Below are 15562 nucleotides of genomic sequence, written 5' to 3' on the forward strand. Positions count from 1 at the left end.
ATAGGTACGCTATAAATTAATTTAAATAACAATTTACCTATTTTACTGCACATTTTGTAAATTTATTTCATACTATGTATGATTAATTCACAAAAATGTATAAAATCCAAATTTGTTGAAACGGTTGAAAAATTGTAAAACAAAGCAAATCGATGGATATAGTTTAAAAAAAGTAAATTCATTGTATTTTTCTAACTTTAAAGTAAAGTGCTTCAAATTAAATTTAAAAAAATATATTACAATTAATTCAAATTGGCCATTAGGCGGCTAATTTAAACTCTTGCCTTAATGCCTTCGGTATGTCGTGGGCTCAGAACCAGAACCAGATGTGCTATCTCAAAATATCAAATTGTTCAAGAGATCCATTTTAAACTATTTTCCATTTGGAAATTATATTGTCTTTTTTCGTAACGAATGATTTTTAATGATTGGTAAATACAAAAATTCATAAAGTTGTTCTGCGTCAACTACAATCATTTGTTTTATTTTTAATTCAAAACGTAACGTATAAATAAAAACTGTGACTAAGGATTTTTAATTTTTTTCATCTGTCTTTGAAACAATAACCTAGGAGCCTCCTATTAAATTTCCAAGCTTTTTTACCCAACAGATAAAATTTTATTGATATTTATAGAAAAAAAAAGGAAACTGAAAATATCTGTAAACAGCTCAAAATAATTGGAAAATGTTATGGTGTAGAGAAAATGCTAATATAAACATTCAGTCAAAATTTCATGTATCTACGGTCATTTGTTTTAGAGTTGCACCAAAAATCAAAATCGATTTTCTCGTAAACAGATTTTGCGTAAAAATTCCCGTTTTTCCTTGATTACTGTTGAAGAAAATCCAAGCATTTTTACTGTCCTAAAAAGGTGATGACAGACACAAAAATAAAAAATAAAAAAAAAACACATATCATTATAAAATCAATACATTCATCGCTTCGAATCTAAAATTATATATGGTTTTCATTTTCATAACCGCTTCCCCCAACTCACTCCTAAAATTTGTCCTGAGTACGTCCATGCCTTCTTAATTTATAATTTACAATTTTCTTACAGAAATCTTTGCTTTGCTGATAAATGTACAATAATTAATAATATTGCACCATCATGGTTTTATTGTATAGTTAATACAATGAATATGAGATAGTACTTTTTGGTTATCACTATTTTATTTTATCGTGTAGATAGAACCTTTTGGTTTCAACACTATTAATAAGAACCAAAATATTATGCTATTTAGATCGCTAACAAAACACAAAAGTGTAAATTTGATCGATTTAGCACCTTTTAGTTCTGGATAACTCCTTAAATAATGAACCTACAAAGTTGGATGTGACCTTGGATTATAGACCATTGACTAATAAACCCATTCATACCAAAAAGTGGATTTTACGAAAAAATTGATTTAGCACCTTTTGGTTCTGAGACCACGATGTACCTTATAGGTTACTAGCTAGCCTACCCAAATACGTGATAAACACTCCGAATGCATACTGAGAAACCTACACTCTCTGTACCAACATGCGCTGGCATCAGTATTATTTTTACAAAATAAAATTATTTTCAAAAAAAATTTACCGTTTACGACCTGGTTAAGAAGGATAAATAATATAGGAGCGGGGAGGGGGGGCAGCGATGGGAAAAAATATCACCGCTATACCGCGTTCTCGACAACAAGGAGAACGCTGCGCCGTAAACAAACAGCGCTCAGTAAACAACTCGCTGTGGCCACTGTTGATGTGGTCGATGTATCCATATTATATGAGTGTTTTCGCAAAAGAGAGGGTGTAATGGAGGGGGGGGGGGCGTACGAGGGATTCCGTGGGTATTGTTTTGCAGCTTTGCGCAACCACAAACATCAAAAGGAAATGTCGGCTAAAATATAGTTGGTATGTGCGCGTAAACAAAAACACGGTGAAAAAATTCTCTCGTGTCCATTTCCTGGTTACCGGTTTTCGACATCATGCATATTATTATAATATTGATACAGTATTGCCTGTCAGTTACTCGAAGCTCGAGTGGAAAGGAACAAAATATTCGAGTTAGGTGCTAAAAATTATGGAACAGCAAAAACCACTTAAATGTTATTGCATTTGAAGAAGTATTATTCATATTCGAGGTATTGAGAGCTTAAAGAAATTTGATATTATCAAGTACATATTTTAAGGTTCAAGTTACCAAGAGTCGGCTATATTATCATTAGTTCGATGTATCAGGCGTAAGGCGTAACCATCTCTTTCTTGTGTCTATACCTCGATATTATCTACGCCCAACAGTTGAGTCAGTGCCGTATCCAGGGGGTGGGCTTTTGGGCTTAAGCCCCCCCCGAAATCTCAGGAAAAATATTTTTTTAGTAATGCGTTATGCGTAATGGGTTCATATCACAGAACAATATCATATTATCGTTCATGTCATAGTAATAATGTTGACGACCTTTTAGTATATTATGGTTGTGGTGACGCGGTAGTCTTATCACCACGTCTTACTCACTCCGCTCGCGTTACCGCGCTATACGCGCCCCATGATAATATATTGATAACAATAATCTTATTCGTGATATCACAAATTGTTTTATAATATAATCTGTGGTGATACGTGGTGATACCATCATAAAATAATGCAATACTCCAATATACCTACTATCATTAATTATCAACATCAATTTGTGGCTTTTTGCTTTTTAGTTTTTACTTTATATTATATTTAGTGAAGTGTGTCAGTTTTATTAGTTTATAAAATGAATGAAAACGAAAATGAACCTAAGAGAAAAAAAACCAAAACATTGTATTCATACTTTAGTTCAAATGTAACTACTTCTGCAAATATTTGCATCAATGAACAGGTGAGTTAGGTACTTAAATATACAGTAATACAGTATATTTAATATTAAATTCATACATATATTTATAAACTCATGAATTGTATTATGTATCTACCTATAATATAAATTTTTATGTTGAATTTGTTTTTTAATACCAACAGTCAGTACATAATATGTTAAAATCATGTTATGTAAGTTACCTAGTTAAAAACATGTGAAAACCTAAAATTATTATTAAATAATAAATTAATAATAATTCAGGTATTGTAAAAAAGTTTGTTTAATACTGTTATTATCAAATATATTATTTGTGCTTTGTAATAATATAAATGCACAGATTAGGAAGTAGCTTATTTAAATTATTTTTAATGCTTTGCTAGCTTTAAAATTTCTTTTCAATTAATTTTTAGTTTTTCACCTAAATTATTTAGTTGTTTTTAAAATAGTTAACCAGCTACTTGCTTTTTGGCATTTTGGTTTCCACAAATAAAAATTGCATGATGAATAATATTTGCTATTTTAAATATTTTTGGATATAACAATTTAAATCCAGTAAAATAATAATTTTGGGGCAAACAACCTTATCTATTAGCAGTGTGTGGAACATTTTTGAAAATTGTATGCATTCCCATTCACAATAAAATTATCCAACAGAATTGATTTCATTAGTAAATTCTGAAATAAGTTCTTTGATCTTTCCAAACATTATAATACCTATTAATTATAATAGAATTATTTATAATTATTTATTATAAAATTATAATATAGGTTTATAGCTTTTTTTTATACATAAACCTAACCTATGGCCTTCTGCTAATTAATATTGCATGTTGCTTGCTTATTTCATTTTAACTTATATTTTTAGGAATCAAACCCAGTGACCAATAATTATAAATATGATATTGGCACTCATATTAAGAAAAATAAACCAGAGCGACTGAATGATTTAGAGTTAGCTGATGTTTTAAAAAACTTATGGAAACCTGACAACACTTATAAATTTGAGGCAAAAACATTTGGAAGTCAGTCAAGAATGTTTAATTTATCATGGTTGGAAAGGTGGTCTTGGTTAGCATTTTCAAACATTGAAAAAGGTGCATTTTGTAAATATTGTGTGTTGTTCTATAAAAGTGAATATGCTGGGAAAGGCATGCATTCTCCACCTACATCTTTAGTCACTCAACCTTTTTGTAATTGGAAACATGCTATTAGTATCTTCAATAATCACCAGAACAATGAGTATCACAAGTTTTCTAAACTAAAAGCTGTTGAATTTTCAAAAATAATTGATCAAAAACAAAATGATGTAATTGTTCAAATGCATAAAAGAAATGAAAAGGAGATTAAAAATAATAGAGAAGTTCTAAAAACAATAATTAAAACAATTGAGTTATGCGGAAGGCAAGGATTAGCTCTTAGAGGTGGACATGATTTTGGTGAACTTAGTCTAAATACTCCAATAAAAAATGATGGTAACTTTAGAAGCTTATTACGCTATCGAATTGAAAGTGGTGATAACTTATTATTAAATCACATTCAGAACTGTAACAAGAATGCTTCTTATATAAGTGCTAATGTTCAGAATGATATTGTTTCTGTTATTTCTGAATATATGCAGCATTACATTTGTGACAAAATACGAAAGGAAAAATACTTTACAATATTAGCTGATGAGACAACAGATATAAGCCATGTTGAACAGTTTTCATTATGTATACGATACTTAGAAAAAAGTTCAAATTTTGAAAAAGATAATACATATATAATAAGAGAAGATTTTCTACAATTTGTTCCTGTCCATAGTACTGTAGGATCTGAATTGGCCAACACTATTATAAGTACTTTGACATCTTTAGGACTAAATTTAAAAAATGCTCGAGGGCAAGGGTATGACGGTGCAGCAAACATGAGGTCTGCATTTAGAGGAGTTCAAGCAGTTATAATGAAACAATTTCCAAAAGCACTATACACGCACTGTTTTGCTCATTGTTTAAACTTATGTCTTAACGATGCATCAAAAGTGCAACAAGTGAGAAATGCTCTGGGTGTTGTACAGGAAGTAAGTGCATGTTTTCGTGCATCAGCTAAACGGTCAACTGTACTACGGAAAAAATTAGAATCTAAATCCTTTTCTGGGTTGAAAAAATTTTGCGAGACTAGATGGGTAGAACGACACGAGTCAATTTTAATTTTGGTTGAAGGTTTTATTGAAATAATTAGTGCATTGGAAGAACTTATGTCAATAGAACATGATAAAGCAGTTTTTCCATTACATAAATCTATGTGTAATTTTAATTTTATTATAACTATCTGTATTTTGGAAAAGGTCCTTGGAATAACTTATTTTATTTCAAAATATCTTCAAACAGAAAATATTGATTTATCCATTGCAATAGAATCTGTAGAATTGACAATTCAAAAATTACAAGATTTACGGACGGAAGAAACTTTTTTTTCTATATTTCATCGTGCTTGTGAAATCGCAAAAGAAGTTGGTACATCACCAACCATACCAAGAGTAGTCGGGACTCAAAAACATCGAGAAAATTATGCCATACTCAATAATGACCATGTCTCTTACTACAGACAATCATTATATTATCCATATTTAGATGATATTTTAGCATCATTTAATGAACGTTTTAAAATGAACTCTAATATTTTTATTTCTTTATCTTCTTTATTACCAAGCAAAATTGGTAATTTATCATTTAGTGATATACAGCCAGCTATTGATTTTTATGAAGAAGATTTAAGATCTAATAACCAAAACATTCACATGGACTTATTAAAAAATGAATTTGAATTTTGGAAGCAAAAATGGTCTAATGAAGAAAATAATTTACCAAAAAATGCATTAGACACATTATCAAAATGCCCCGAAGATTTATTCCCACATATAAATATTTTATTAAAACTTCTTGCTATTTTGCCTGTATCAACGGCATCGGTTGAAAGAAGTTTTTCTTCTTTAAAAAGAATCAAGACCTATTTAAGAAACTCTACCGGTGAGGCAAGATTAAACGGATTAGCTCTTATGAATATCCACAGAGACATACAAATTGACACAGATGCTATTTTAAATATGTTTGCGTCTAAAAAGGAAAGGCGTTTAGATTTTAAATTGTGACAATTTAATAATGAATGCATAATACATTAAAAACTATGTGTATATATTATATGTTTTAAATTTTTTCCTATAAAGTTAAGTATGTTAAAGCCCCCCCCGAAAACAAATCCTGGGTACGGCACTGAGTTGAGTGATCCGTTTGATATACCCGCGTACTGCACAGGTACTAAGAGGAAGTAATAGTGTAAAATATATATTATACTATTGATTAAATATAAATTATGTATTATAGTGAACATCGATACGCCTGGTAGCCGGTAGGTATGTATTCAGAGCGTTACGGTCGTGGTACGAGCTAAGTAAAAGTTTGTGATAATTATATTTATATACGGGGTGGTCGTTATGAATTGTATCTTATTATCATATATATCCTAGTATCGTCACTACAACTGTTGGCGGGTTTAAAAAAAATTGCTGAACAACTATACGCGATTCATGACGTTTTAACAATATTGTTTACAATAACGTTTTAACTATCATGGATAATATGTACTTTTGAGTAGTGATGTGTGAGTACCGTTTACGTTTTTTTTAGTGTTCAAAAAGTCAATTCGTGTATTTTTCATCAAGATATTAGAATTATATAACAAATTACGATTTTTATAAAACGATAATGATTAATGACCGATAAGTGATAAGAATTATTGTGATTATTAAACATATAATTTCGTTAACCATTGCATGACTGCAGCAATATGTGGTTACTGGTTAATATTGTTCAATATGTAACATAATCGTTTTATTTTATATTTTTCTTGCCTTCTTTACATAACATTGTGACAAAATTCAATAGGTACGCTATAAATTAATTTAAATAAAAATTTACCTATTTTACTGCATATTTTGTAAATTTATTTCATACTATGTATGATTAATTCACAATCGATCTATTAATTAATTATCATAGTAATACCTACTAGAGGTGTTCCGGGTACAGTTTTTACTTATAAACCGGGTACCGAGTATTTGTCGAGTAACAATATCTGTTAAAACCGAGTCTCGAGTACTGGTCGAGTAATAATTTTTATTAAAACCGAGTCTCGAGTACTAGTCGGGTAATAATTTTTTTTAAACCGAGTCTCGAGTATTGGTCGAGTAATAATTTTTTTTAAAATAATAATTATTAATTATATATTATATAGTATGAACTTCGTACCTTCTATACAACTTTCGTGATCAATCGTCACTCACAACTCATAAGCAGTAAGCCAGTAGGTAGACACTAGGAAGTAATCACTTTTATACATTTATGTATGAACAACCAACTGACAACTGAGAAATAAAGCAACAACTAACAAGCTACAAGTCTACAACCCATAACAATATAATATTAAATATAAATAATATTATACCCATTGATTATAAATAGTAGATTTTAGATAAACAAGATAATATTGTCAATTGTCAACATTTATAATCGCTGTGCGTGGTAACTCTATTTTTAAATCGTTATCGGTAAACGTATAATTATTAATTACGTAACGATTTATAGTCATAACAACTAGCATGGTGGCCGGAGGGGCTAGTACTATTATAATTTTATAAAATATTTTTGTTTGGTCGATTGCGGACACACATTTTTTTTTTTTTATTAATAACCCGGGTGTGCCGGGTTTATTAAACCGGATACCGGGTATATTCCAGGGTAAAAATGTAGCTTTACACCGGGTACCGGGTACTGTCCAAGTCATCTTTTAATAATTCGCCGGGTAACGAGTATTAGTCGGGTACTGAATATGATACCGGGTACCCGGTTTGGACTCGATACCCGGAACACCTCTAATACCTACGATATAACACATAATAGTATATGTATCGATGATGTACCCACCATAATTAATTAATTTTAATATTAACGCACGGTGGGCAAAGAGTACAAGGACATAAGTATTAACATTCAATTGTTTAAAAATGTAATACAATATAATTATTTTCAACGAACATTGTAGGTACTGTGGAGCATAGCTATTAAAGTCAAAAATAGACTTAATATAATATAAACAGAACTATATAAATATTTAATACACCGTAAGTTCGTTTACCCCTAAGAGATCGTACATTTGCATATTAATATGAACTTATACCTCATACGTACATTGTGTGCTCCGCTTGGCCATCACATCTATCTATCTCTCTCTCTTTCTCTCTCTCTCTTCGGATGACAATAATAATTATAGTGCATGACTGCTGTTCTATCTACTTAGGGTGGTAGAGTGCTATCCATTTGTCGTCTTTTTCGTTGAATATAATAATATATAATATGTTATGTGTATAATGATCACCACAGTCATTATTATGTACCATTTGGGGTGGAAACACGGTCATTGGCGTTAACGTCGAAAACGTCCACCACGACGAACATAGACTCCCCAAAGCGAAACCACCCAGTTTATACGTGCAGTACGATGCCTCGGGGAGGTAGTCTTAGTGCCCTTTTAACTTAAGTTAAACTAGACGATATATGCAAGCAATGTGCGGTGGCAGATTATAGCCCAGCGATAAAATCGGGTGAAACCTTGTGGACCCGACTTTTAGGCTGCATGTCAAAGTAAAATAAATGGAAATTTATCAAACGTTTAGTGTGTCAACGTATATTATTTATAACTTGTGTGGTTGTAGAGGTCAGAAATAGGGACGGTAGTGGTAGATGCGGCCTCCTTTATCCCTACAGCTGAAGTTTAATTGCCCAGGTTTCTGTTTCCTCTCTGAACACCGACAGTTTCATGGCTTTTATCTGGGTCATAAGACAAACGTCAAAATAATTTCGGTCAATATTATAGCATTATAACATTCAATTATTTCCAAATCAATTTACGCGTTATAACTTATAAGCACCTATATATATATATATATATTTACGGTTGGCTGCAGTGTACCATTAAATGCGAAATGCGATTGTTAATAAAATTACGATAATAAAGATAAATATTTTTAAGTTCACGTTTATATATTATTATATTGCTTTAATTAAATCGAGTTAAAATTATTTTAATTAAATTAATTGTAATTATATAACAATAATAATAATACACAGTAGGAAATGGATTAGACAATAAGCTGTTTCAAGATGTTTCATAAATTGCCATTTATGTTAATTATTAGATTATAATATAATTTTACGTAGATTTAAGAAAACAGAATGGTACTAAAACAAAATTGATTAAAATCTTAATGATCTTAATGTTTTAAATCAAGTTAAATACCTGTCAAAACAAAGTAATGAGACAATTATTTTCGGTGAATAAAAATAATATAATGTAATAAAATTGTCAAGACTGAAATACATAATGAAAAATTATAAAAAATACTTCACCAGCTACCAAAGCATGGTGAATTTTAGATTTCCATCTGTATTGATTATATCGCATTCCAATGACACTATGTGTTTTTCTTTATTAATTTGCTTGTGTTTGTCATCATGATGTACAGCATAAGATATGCTTCAATCTTCAAAATTAGGGTTGGTCTCTCATCTTCATCATCTCAGTCATCTTAATTTGAGAGAATTTCGCTGTCGTCCATGAGGAATAGATGTTGTGGATGTGGAGGTCATAGACGTCAATTTGTTGGTTTAATTCTTAGGCTGTATAGTACCGAGCTCGTTCGGAAGGTTGCAGTTTTTAATGGAAATTTTTTAACTGGATTTTATTCAATTTCTGCTACACGAGCAGAAGTACTCGGTACGGCAGTATCATTATGAATTTATCTGTTAATTGTTATTCATGTACTTGCAAGGGGTTTTGAACATATTTTTAAAGAAATCGTTCCCAGAAGAATTGTAATATGTTTAAAATTGTTGTGGGATGGACTGGCCACTAAATTCAACGGCGTAAGGCGTAAATGATCAGAATAATATTGAAGTGTACCTACAATAAGAGTGATGACTTCATTTAAAACGTTGATTTATAATTAATTAGCGGATATAATATTCTGATTCTTGTTTATGTGAGTATTTATTATTTATATGTAATTTCCACGTCAGTTTTTCGTCAAGAAACACATGGAGTTATTTTGCTGTGTCACTTTTTTTGTTCCATTCGATTGGTTGATTTTCTATTTGAATGCGCTGAAGATCTAGATTGAACGTTTTAGCAGCGCTTTTTGTTGAGCTTAGGTTTTGTTACCAATTTTTAAACCAAATTGTGGTTTTTTTTAATAATAGTGGGTGTTATGAATTCAAAAAGCTATTTTGAATAAGAATTGTTGTGTTGTCAGCAAACATTTCCAGTTTGAACGATTGGGGATATCATTTATAATTTAAAATTTTTCCACCTGCTGAACTCTAAAATTCTTAATTTAACTAATTAAAACTGAATCACTGATATCGTAAATATATCATTTTAAGAAATTCACTTCCACACATAGTTCCCTAATCAAAAAACATGTGATGATTTCTTGTCAATCTGCTCAGTATTAGTTTTAATTCAGTATTGTACTTTTATCTTTTTGGACTATTATATATTGCGTTGTTATATTACAATGTATTATATAATAACATTATTGTAAATCTCAATAAATACGAGTAGATGAAGAGTATTGTTATGTGTGGTAGGTAGTGCATATTAATTTACCAGCGTGATTTTAAAGGCAATAATATTATTATTGGGACGGGTAAAAACAATCCATTACCTAAGTCAAAAGTCAATTTTTCAACGTCGTTGTCGTGCGTACTATATGTATTATTATGGTGGTTGACTTTCCCGCACAATATCTATCGGTATGGATCGGTCTCTTCGCGTAAGTACAATTCCGTATTCAACGAACGCCATCATCGACACCACGATGTTTCGACAGTTTTTCTCCAAACGCGTTTTCCACTGCTGTCGGCTAAGTACCATCACATAAGGAACAATCCGAGTGTGTCAACATTGTTATTCCATGGGCATTTTCCACCGCAAAGGCCCTGCCATCGTTCCAGTGCATTCTATATACAGTTAATGCACATCGCATGTGTTTATGTAGAATGATACATATTTATAAGTTCTAACAGTAAACACTCGTGACCTTGAAAAGTATTAACATTTTGTATGAGAATTTACGTAGAATAACATACATTAAATTTACTTTAACGTTAAATTTATAGTTTTTAAGTATTTCATTTTTTCTAAACGATAAAATACATTTTAAATTCTGAGCGGAGCGATGAATGCATTGATTTTACAATGATGTGTGTTTTTATTTTTATTTTTTTTATTCCCTTTTAGATTCTGAGCGAGGCGATGAATGTATTGATTTTACAATGATGTGTGTTTTTTTTTTTTTAATTTTTTTTGTGTCTGTTATCACCTTATAGGACAGTAAAAGTGCTTGGATTTTCTTCAACAGTAACTTTCTGATAGGAAAGTGAATCTAGTTGGTACTTTGGGGGGTCAAAAGGGGGTTTTCAGTAATTTTCAAACGCGACGTGAAAAACAAAAGAAAAATTAAGGAAAAACGGGAATTTTACCGCAAAATCTGTTTTCGAGAAAATAGATTTTGGTTTTTGGTGTAACTCTAAAACAAATGACCGTAGGTACATGAAATTTTGACTGAACGTTTATATTAGCATTTTCTATACACCATACCATTTTCCAAATATAATAACAATTTTGAAAATAATTTGACTTATTTTGAGCTGTTTACGGACATTTTCAGTTTCCATTTTTTTTAGTTTTTTTTCTATAAATATCAATAACATTTTATCTGTTGGGTAAAAAAGCTTGAAAATTTAATAGAAGGCTCCTAGGTTATTCCTAGGATTCCTAGAGTAAAAATCCTTAGTCACAGTTTTTATTTATAAGCATTTAAAGTTCAAATCTTGACAAAATACGAAAAAATCACGGAAAATTAGCATATTATTTTGAGTTGAGAATTCATAAAAATTTTTTTTTTAAATCTAACATAATGTAATACAAGATTATCCATAAGTTTTTCTACCTTTATTATTTAAAAAAATGTCTACAAGAAGGTAAAATTAAATTTTTATGAGTGTTTGAAATTCATATTTTTACAACATTTGATATTCACTCGATATCTCATGTAACGATTTTCTTATTTTATTATAATTAAAAAACGAATGACTGTAGGTACTTGAAAATTTCACTGAATGTTTGTATTAGCATTTTCTATACTCGATAAAATGTTGAAAATAATTTGACTATTATTGAGCTGTTTACGGACATTTTCAGTTTTCAATTTTTTTAGTTTTTTTTTCTATAAATATCAATAAAATTTTATTTGTCGGGTAAAAAGCGTGAAAATTGAATATAAGGCTCCTGATATATCGTTCTAATAAAAGGCTAATTTTTTTTTTATAAGCATTAAAAGTTCAAATGTTGATAAAATTTATAAAATTTAAAGTTTAATAATTATTTTGTAGTTAAAAAATTATAAAATGTTCAACTTTTATAGCTAAGGATTGAAAATTGAAAACAAGGCTCTTAGGCTCCACGTAAATAGGTCATATATAAATTACTTTATTCACAATAATATCATCAAATATACTTGGTAATATCATAAGCTGACTGACCGTTTTCGCTCAGAATCGTTTTTCTTATACAATGATATTATATCATTGAATTAAAATTTAACACCATCCATTACAGTGACCCACTTGTAACCTACTGTACAGCAGAGCGACATCCACTTACCTACATATTTTTATTTGTGTCTATCATCACCTTTTAGGACTGTAAAAATGATTAGATTTTCTTCAACAGCATATTTTATGATAAGAAAGCAAATCTAGATTTGACTTGTGGGGGGGGGGGGGGGAAGTCAAAATTAAAAATATACCAGTATTTTTCAAAAGCCGGCGGGAGAAACAAAAAAAGAAAAACGGTAATTTTTACACAAAATAGGTTTTTGACCAAATCGATTTTTAGTATAACTCTAAAACAAATGAGCTATGCGTAGAACTATGCATTTTTACTGAATATTTATATATATTTAGCATTTTCTTTACACCATACAATTTTTAAAATATTTTGGCTTGTTTTGAGCTGCTAACAGACATTTTCCATTTAAAATTTTTTTTAGTGTTTTTTTTATAAATGTCAATAAAATTTTACTCGTTGGGTCAAAAAACTTGAAAATTTAATTTCAATGCTCTTACTATATTATTGTTACAATAGCAGTTGAAAAATATTAAAAATGCATGGTCGCTATTTTTTTTATAAGCATTTAAAGTTAAGAATGTTAACAAAATTAATCTATTTTAAAATTTAAAAAATGATTTTGTAGTTAAAATGTATAAAAGGTTGAACTTTTATAGCTAAGGATTGACATTTTAAAATAAGGTTCCACGTAATAAGGTTATTATGTAACCAACAATTCTCAAAAATATATACAGTTTTTTCAATGTTATTTTATGTTTAAATCTGGACGAAAATAAATATTTAAACAAAGAAAGATGATTTTAGTTTTGTGTTATATTTAAAAATTGTATTCATGGATATTTGAAAGTACGTTATTGTATACATATATGATAGTAAACAAATAATAATAATTCAACTTAACCGGCTACCATATTAATAGTAACAATATATAAAATATAAATATAATATAAAATACCCTAGGCTGACAAACCGTCTCTGCTCAGAATCTTGTTTCGTATAAAATGATATAACATTGAATTCAAATGTAACAGTCGCCCACTTTTTTCCTTTGTTTTATTGAATGAATTTTATTATAATAAAATAAATATTAATAGTAATGAAAGAAAACAAAATAATAAAGTATTACATTTTAATATTTTATACATATACAGTACTTTACAACAGACCCCCTGTAAATTCATATCATTAGATAAGTGCATTGTGGGCTGTGAACGGTAATTTTTAAAAATGTAAACTATTTTATTGAATTTATTTATTTTTGATTTCATGTTCTTATAACATGCTGAATCCAAAGATTAAAACTTAGAAATTATCACGATAGAAATATTAATACTATTATTTAATATAGAAGTAATTAAGAAAGGTTTTCATTAATTCAAATATGTTCATTAATGATCATTGAAAAAAATTAGTACTATATTTCAATTCGATGAATGTTGCAAAAATTATTCTGTGTATTATATTATTATTATTATTTTTATATAACTTGCATTAATGTAGATTGTAAATCACGTATTCACTATTTATGCAGTTACGGTGGCCGATAATTTTTTGTTTTAATACCTAAAATAGGTTATTATCTATTATAGTTGTCTCCAAAACAAGTTCACTGCAGTACCATACTATAATGTATTACTTATCATCACATCATCGTTCCTGCCGTTATCCTCTTCGTACACTCTATATTATGTATTGGCCTACGGTGACGCGTGCAGCGAATTACCTGCCCTCGGTTTTCATTCTCAAGCTTATATTATTTACTATATTATTTACTGTATTATTATAGAGACTGCTGTAGGCAGCGATGCGTTATTATTATTGTTGTTACTATGGATAACTACGGTGGTATTTTCAACGAAATTCCGCTTCACGGCGCTGGAAGGATTTTAATTTCACACCGCTACATTTTAATAATAATATGCGATAGTCGACGTTGTACGCGGAATCTTGAAAGATACTATTGCCAATAACGAATGTAGAACGACGACGAAATACCAACGGGGGAGAATGGTACTTGAGAGTGGGATGAGAGTGAGAGAGAAAAAAACACAGAGAGAGAGAGAGAGAGAGAGTGAGAAGAGAATGAGCGAGGGAGGAAAAATAAGAGCGACAGACATCGAGAGACCACATTATGTGGTATGTGTCTGTGTGTAAGATCGTGAGCCCTCCACCTGTCGGTGTACAGCAAACATTTTATAATTCCCAGTACCTACTCTGTAAAAACGATTTTTTTTTTTTGTAATATACTGAAGCGCAAAGTTTTGTGCATTTCACAGAATCCCCAACACACAATAACTAATAACACGCCGGAATCAATGAAGTGTAATAATAAACTCTGCACGTTTTATTTAGACTTTAATGGTACAAAAAATTCATCGGTAAAGGATGATTAATATAAACTTACAAATGTAAGTCTTAAGAATATTTACACGTTGTTGAATCAAGTTGAGGTACAAATATTATATAACGAAGTGATGTAAAAAAAAACATATTTTGGTTTACTGCCTCGAAACATGTAACTAAAAACAACGGCACATAATTTACAAATCAAGTATTAAATCAAAGACATAAAATTAAAAATGGTGCGTACTGCTCTGCTGTACTGCAGGTACTTTATCAATATCAAGTAGGTCACTTATGAATATGTCAAATATGACTTCAATGATATATGATTGTGTGCGAAAAACGAATCTGAGTGATATAATAATAATAATATCAATAGTATCAATAATTTACGATAAAATGAGTACCATGATACACCGAGAAAAAAAATATACTTAATGTATGTTCTTTAACTCGATGACAAAGCCCTATTTTAATGAAGCGAGAAACGGTACTTAACTTTTTTTAAGCACCTAAATTTTAAATTAAAAGCATTATTTTTTTATTAAAAATAAATACATTTTATTATAAATTTGAAATTTGAAACAAAATAGAATAAAACATTTTCTAGCATCAATCTTTTTATTTATTAATTGTTTCATATTTTAAAATGTAAACCGATTGGTAA

The 15562-nt window shown here is 29.7% G+C and overlaps 1 protein-coding gene across 1 annotated transcript; it reads left to right on the forward strand.

The window, feature by feature from the left end:
- Positions 1 to 2320: 2320 nt before the first annotated feature.
- On the forward strand, positions 2321 to 6005 carry LOC132943728 (52 kDa repressor of the inhibitor of the protein kinase-like). The gene has a single exon (XM_061012802.1). The coding sequence runs from the start codon at positions 3860 to 3862 to the stop codon at positions 5954 to 5956; it is 2097 nt and encodes a 698-aa protein (XP_060868785.1). The 5' UTR covers positions 2321 to 3859; the 3' UTR covers positions 5957 to 6005.
- The last annotated feature ends 9557 nt before the right edge of the window (positions 6006 to 15562 follow it).

Source organism: Metopolophium dirhodum, chromosome 4 (assembly GCF_019925205.1).
Source record: "Metopolophium dirhodum isolate CAU chromosome 4, ASM1992520v1, whole genome shotgun sequence".
Classification (NCBI taxonomy): domain Eukaryota; kingdom Metazoa; phylum Arthropoda; class Insecta; order Hemiptera; family Aphididae; genus Metopolophium; species Metopolophium dirhodum.

What these genes read in the sequence shown, in the direction of transcription:
- LOC132943728 (XM_061012802.1), top strand. Translation starts at nt 3,860, where the DNA reads ATGTTTAATTTATCATGGTTGGAAAGGTGGTCTTGGTTAGCATTTTCA.